The sequence below is a fragment of the Fukomys damarensis genome, unplaced genomic scaffold (genome assembly GCF_012274545.1).
Source record: "Fukomys damarensis isolate Sample0158 unplaced genomic scaffold, DMR_v1.0_HiC HiC_scaffold_25, whole genome shotgun sequence".
Taxonomy (NCBI): Eukaryota; Metazoa; Chordata; class Mammalia; order Rodentia; family Bathyergidae; genus Fukomys; species Fukomys damarensis.
In genome coordinates, this window is record NW_022900937.1 from 10,978,869 (window position 1) to 10,984,868 (window position 6,000).

Genomic DNA, 6,000 nt, shown 5'->3' on the forward strand with positions numbered 1-6,000 from the left:
CGTGGAAGCCCTGAATTGATGTCATCACTAGGATTCAACCTCAGCCCAAGACTTCTCGACCCACCACCCTAATCCTGGATACTTTCTGGTTCCCTCAATGGGCTCAACACTTGACCTAACTTAGCACTGACCCATGTATAACTCCCCGGCAGAGATTTGGCATTGTTTCACCTTTTTGGTTTTGATTTGGATCATAATAATATAAAAAGAAAAAAAGCCAGGATTATTGTTTTTGTAGATCATGAAACAAATCTGTGGTCATTATAGGAAATACAGAGAATAGGAGAAAATATAATAAAGAAATGAAAAATTATCCATAACCCCACCACTTGGAGACATGACTTAACATTTTAGAGTACTTCCTTTTAAGGAGAAGATCTTATGTCCCAAGGGACAAGAGCTAAGTCTCAATCTTCTTGGATTTTCCTGGACTTGCTCTTGCCCACTGCTCCTCGGTACCCCCAACACCGAATCCAGCTTTGGTAGCTAACAGACATGCACACCTGTCCCTTAGCTGACTCATACACTGATTTAGGTGGTTTGTCCATGCATTTATATGTAGGCTCTGTAGCTACAGAAATAGCAGCACTGTCAGAGACTCTGACATAATTTGTTTGGCTCTTTGTTGGGTTTAAACTGATAGAAGAGTCTTGGGTCTCTATCATTTGTAGCTATTGCTTGTGTCTGGTGGTAAAAGTGTGCTTCTATTTGGAATCTCACATTTCCCTTTTCAAAATCCTCAGATTTCACCTACCTACAGGAATGGTCATTCCATGAATTTTATCAGCCCAGCCGGCGTAATACCGAAGGGTTTTGATGACTCCCTGCAAATCCACGTGAAAAGCTTGGAGGAATGGTTTGCCTCCATTTAGGGACTCCATCGTCTGTAGGGGAAGACATGGAGAGAAATTAAATACTGAGAACGTTCCTGGGATACACTACTTTCTGGAGCAAAAGAAAAAAAAAGGAAGAGAGAGAATGTAAATGAATATGATTGGTGATATATACCTGTTCCATTCTAATTTCCAAATAAAGGATTCTCTAGGACTATAAGTTTGGCTTAGTTTATCGTAAAAACAATGAGTGTGACTCTGTGTGTGTGTGTGTGTGTGTGTGTGTGTGTGTGTGTGTGTGTTCTTGTGCCTGTGTGTTTCCAGGAACCACTATCTAAATACAGAAATACAACAGGTGATAAAATGTTCTGCTTGTCAAACTGCCTTCTGTTACATTAATGGTCAGAGCTGAATGGAGATTCATTTTTTTACTCCTCACTAGCCATGTAGATCCATAAAGAAACAAGGAGACATGGGGTCTTTATGAATTGACGAGAAAATAAAATGTCTCCACAGTCACCAAGACCCCTGCTGAGAAATGGAAACGTTCACAGTGCACATCGCATTTATTTATTACCACCAAATAAACAAGATCTCCTCTAGGGAAGCCTCAACTGCAACCAGTTAAAGGCTGGCTTTTGTAAACATTTATGTTAACAACCATTATCTATTAAGAATAAAGTATCTGTCCATTTAATAAAAACAACATTAAGCAGCTTTACATTATAAACATTATTTTAATGGCATGCTCCTAAATTGATGAAGTCTATGACCAAAGCTGTGATAAATGAGTACAATGAAATGAGTATTTTCATTAAGACACACTAAAGGTATTACAGTTCTAACAAATGAAATAAATGAGAACGTATGTTTGCCATTTTATGTCTTTATAAGGAAATTTTATATCATATACTGGTGTAAAAATTATTTTATGGCTAACAAAGCTAAAATTGAAATAGTCCACTCAATGAGAAAAAAATTCTGATTATCTACTTACTTCCTTTATCGCTGTATTCTGGATCAATGTTATTAAGGAGTTTAAAATTATTTCTCCATACTTCTCAGAACATTTGCAGGCTCATAAGATGATGCTATGTTCTCCAGGAAGTTGCCATACAGCCAACATCCACAAATCACAGGATGAAAGAGTCAGCAATTGGGGCGTGGGCCACATAAGTGGTCCCCAGAAGAGGCTGTGACTAGGTAATTCTCCTCAGAACTACCGGCCCTGTGTCTATTCTCACATGTGCTAACTTTAGACACAGTGCTAATGTCAATCTTCCTCCATCTTGAGCTGTCTTTTATTCTAGCGGCTACTTCTTACTGTTACTTCTCCTGTACTTTGGAAGGGTTTCAAAGTCAGAACTGTGTTCTCATGTGGTGAGAAAAGAGACTTGGTCTCAGTGAGACACAAGGCAGGCAAAGGGGGGCATTTGAGCCTTACGATATGAAGATATAACTGCAGAAGTAACCACATCATCTTCTAGTGCATATCCTTAATCCGACACTGTGGACATCATCTGTATGTACATGACTCAGACAAACATTTACTGGCCATTATGCTCCAGGAACTGTGCCAGGATGACAAAAAAGCAGAGCAAACCATAATTCTGACTCTTAAGGAAAGATAATTCCCATGAAGAGACAAACATATACACTGGGAATCTCCAAAGCATTTGGAGGATCTCAGGTTTTACACATTAGTAGGCTTGCCAGAAAAAAATAACACTGAGGTAATGTCAGTTTGAGAGGCATTGTTAAGCCTTTCCAAGGCCTCTAGTCTGGGGCTCTCCGAGAAGCACCTTTCTCATTATATGCGTGAGCACTCTGCTTGGTTTCTTACATCCAACAACACATTACCTACCTTTCAGTTCCAAACCATCTCCATAAAGGAACCATCTTTGTTTCTAATACTCTGGGCAGATTGAGGGGTGACTGGAGGGACAGTGAGGAAGGCACAAATGAGCTCCTCCCCCAAAGCAAGTTAGCAGGAGTGGCGTGAAGGCCCTGCGTGAGGAATCTCTGAACATTACCCGATCGATGTGGCTGCAGGGACTGTGCCATGCCTCACTGGGTGAGCCATTCCCAAATGGCTCCGCTTTCCGAAATGCTTGTATTCTCTAAAAACTAAGGCTTTTTAAAAAATTTTTAAAACAGCAACAGAAACAATAACAACAAAAACCACTAAGATGGGAGCAGCTCCTTACATCAGAAAAATGCTCTAGTGAAAAAAAAAATGCTGTCTCTCCTTTTCTCTACATTCTAGAAAAAGACGATAAATACAGCAGGATGTGTGAGAGGTCCACATCCTACCGTTGGCAGCTGAAGGACTCCAAAAGCTTGCCCTACTCGATCCCAGGAGGAGCCCTTGTCACTGGTCTTCTGCAACCAGCTTGGAGAATCTTTTGTGCTTGAGGAAAGACAATCCTTACCAGTTCCACAATGTTACAGTTTTTCCTTCAAAATGCCAGGAGAAAAAGACTAAGCTGGTCCCTAACTTCCCTACCTGACCTGATTCCAACACCTTCCATCCTTCCTTTCTCACAAGAATTACGCATGCGCTAGCCTTCCCCCCAGGTCCGCTTCACAGCATGCTTTCAGAAAGACAAGACATCCGACTCCCAGCAAAAAGGTGGGCTTGGGACAAAGGGGCACAGTTTCCTTAGGCTACTTACTGCAAGAATCACTCGGTCTCGCTCCACCAAGTCTGCCAGCTTGTCCAGCAGACGTCCTCTCTCCGATGCATCCATCCTTCTCCACACTGAACCGAGAGAGAAGGCCCGGCGGGCTGCCTGCACAGCTCTGTCTATGTCTGCCTGTGAGAGAGGAAGGGGCACAACCAAGAAGAACACTCTACATACAGAAAGGACACAGGCTCTCTCAGAAAAGTGATGCCCGCGTGTAAACACCGCATTTTCTTTAGGCGTTCGTCTCTTGCTGGACAGCTAGGCTGCTTTAAAGATTCAGCTATTATGAACCGTGCTGCGGGCACGCCTGTGTCACGGTGACATGGTGTCCTTCGTTCTTTTAGGAAGACACCGAGGAAAGAGCTGGGCTGAACGGAATTTCTAATGATAGCTTTTTTTAAAGTCTCTGATTTCCATAGTGGATGTACTAGTTTACAGTCTTGCCAACAATGCAGAAGAATTTCTTTTGCCCTGCAGCCTCGCCAGCATTTGCTATTTGACTTCTTCATGATAGCCATTCTTTTTGGAGTAAAGTAGAATCTCGGTGCTGTTTTTGTTTATTTGTTTGGTTGGTTGGTTGGTTTGGTTTGGTTTGGTACCGGGGACCGACCTCGGGACCTTGCACTCGAGAGGCAGGCAGCAGAACCACTGAGCTAAATCCCTGGCCATCAGTGATGTTTTAATTTGCATTTCTCAAATGGCCAGAGACAGACACGCACAAATGGACCACTACTCTGCCATAAAGAAGGGTAAACTTGAGCTATGTGTAGGAAAATGGATTCATCTGGAGACCAAAACGTTAAGTGAAATAAACCAGAAGCACAAGCTTAAGTATCTCATGGTTTCTCTGATAGGAGAAATCTAAAATATAAATAAAGAGCAAGATAAAAGATAGATAAGAGGAAGTAGGGAGATAGAGCTTTTCCAAATGAGAAGGGGAAAAAAGAGGAGGAAAGAGTGAAGACGTGTTACACACCTGTGCCAACTGACCACAAGGATTGTAATCACGCACTGCAAACCTGCACCAGCGAATATACAACCTTCACAAAGTATGTGATGCTTAATCCAAGCAGTGGTGCCTTGGGAGCACACGGGTTGCTCTGCTGTGCCCGCTGCAGTCTCTCGCCGAGAAACCCTTACCTTGTCTGCTTCTTCAACTTCGCACACTTGTTCTTCCGTGGCTGGATTATAGACTGGGAACACTCGCCCGCTCTCTGAGCTCCGCCACTCATTGTTAATGAAGAGCTAAGGGAGAAGAGAGCACCATGCGGTCTGTGACATGGGTGATTCGAAGCCAGGCAATGACCACGCGGCACAAAGTGCTGCAGTAATGACGCAGCCCCGTCATTACAGTACTGCATGGGAGAGTTATGCAAATAAAAGCAAAGTCATCAGGTGATTTCTTTTTTCTGAATACTGTAATGCACATACTATATAGGATTCCTCACTTAGCTATTAGTTCAGTTAACAACATTGTCCCAGGAAAGGAACTTGGTTGTTAAATAAAGAATGTTTAAAAGGCGCACTCCTTTTTTATGCTTTTATTTGCATAACTCTCCCATGCAGTACTGTCATGTGTAATAGAACGTAAAACTGCAGTCCTGTATTGTGCAGTGCAGTCAGCAAAAATTACGCTACTGTGCCATCGAGAAGCCCCCAGAAGACTACACTATCACTCACATTCCTGCATCTAAAGCTGGAATGTGGACTGTTAAGTCGGAGCTGCGCACCTCAGTCATGAGTCTGAACAGTCATTAACCAGGCAGGTCATTATCGAGGAAGGTCTTATAATGAGAACGCGTCCTCCTGCCTCACTCCCAGTTCAGGAAGTTCCTCTATGATACGTTTGCTTCAAAGTCATCCGAAGACTGACTCTAGTTCTTACTATAAATACAGTGAACATCTCAAGCAATGAGAGAGAAGGTGAGCCTGCAAGGACAGAGTCACACGTACATACCAACCGCACAGTGACGCTAGGAAAATGACTATTGCCAGTCCAAGCTCTGCCAGTATCTACAGGGCTTAAACTGTAGCTCACACTGCAGTCTTCTGGTGGATGGACTGGTGCTGGAAGAAGCATTTGCTGCTTGATTCATTTCAGATCCCAAGCTGAGCAGCGACTCTGACCAAACTAGTACACTAAGTTGCTCGCATAAAAGCTAAGATTTCATTGCCGAATGGGCTACACAGGTTAGCAAAGGGAAAGGGGACATAACGTTCAAATTAGTCTCTCTCAAATTCCTTAAGAAGCATATGTTTCTTACATATGAAGTGGAGGTTGTATTAAAATAGTGAAGAGATTAATAATTCAAGATTATTCAATTGTCATAAAATTTTAACAAGAGAAGAAGTTAACTAATGAGATTTTAAAAATTTTTTTGCTGACATTGAAAGAGAAAACCAAACCAAAGTAACAGTTTTTGGACTATGAACCTTAAAAAACACATAAAAACATGTTTTACTCTGTAAATCTACAGCAC

General features: G+C 42.2%; 1 protein-coding gene across 3 annotated transcripts in view; it reads right to left on the minus strand.

Moving 5' to 3' along the window:
* Aldh1a2 (aldehyde dehydrogenase 1 family member A2) overlaps positions 1–5,761 on the minus strand; it is a 49,035-nt gene extending 43,274 nt beyond the window's left edge. For 2 of the 3 annotated variants that reach the window (XM_033756159.1, XM_010641263.3), the window contains exons 1-4: positions 5,478–5,761; positions 4,661–4,765; positions 3,509–3,649; positions 755–884 (exon numbers count right to left, since the gene is read on the minus strand). In XM_033756159.1, the coding sequence (XP_033612050.1) occupies positions 755–884; positions 3,509–3,649; positions 4,661–4,765; positions 5,478–5,600 (499 nt within the window). In that variant the 5' untranslated portion in view covers positions 5,601–5,761. Of the gene's footprint in view, positions 1–754; positions 885–3,508; positions 3,650–4,660; positions 4,766–5,200; positions 5,211–5,477 lie in introns of those variants that run through there. The other variant, XM_010641265.3, reaches the window with a different exon arrangement.
* Between the last annotated feature and the right edge of the window lie 239 nt (positions 5,762–6,000).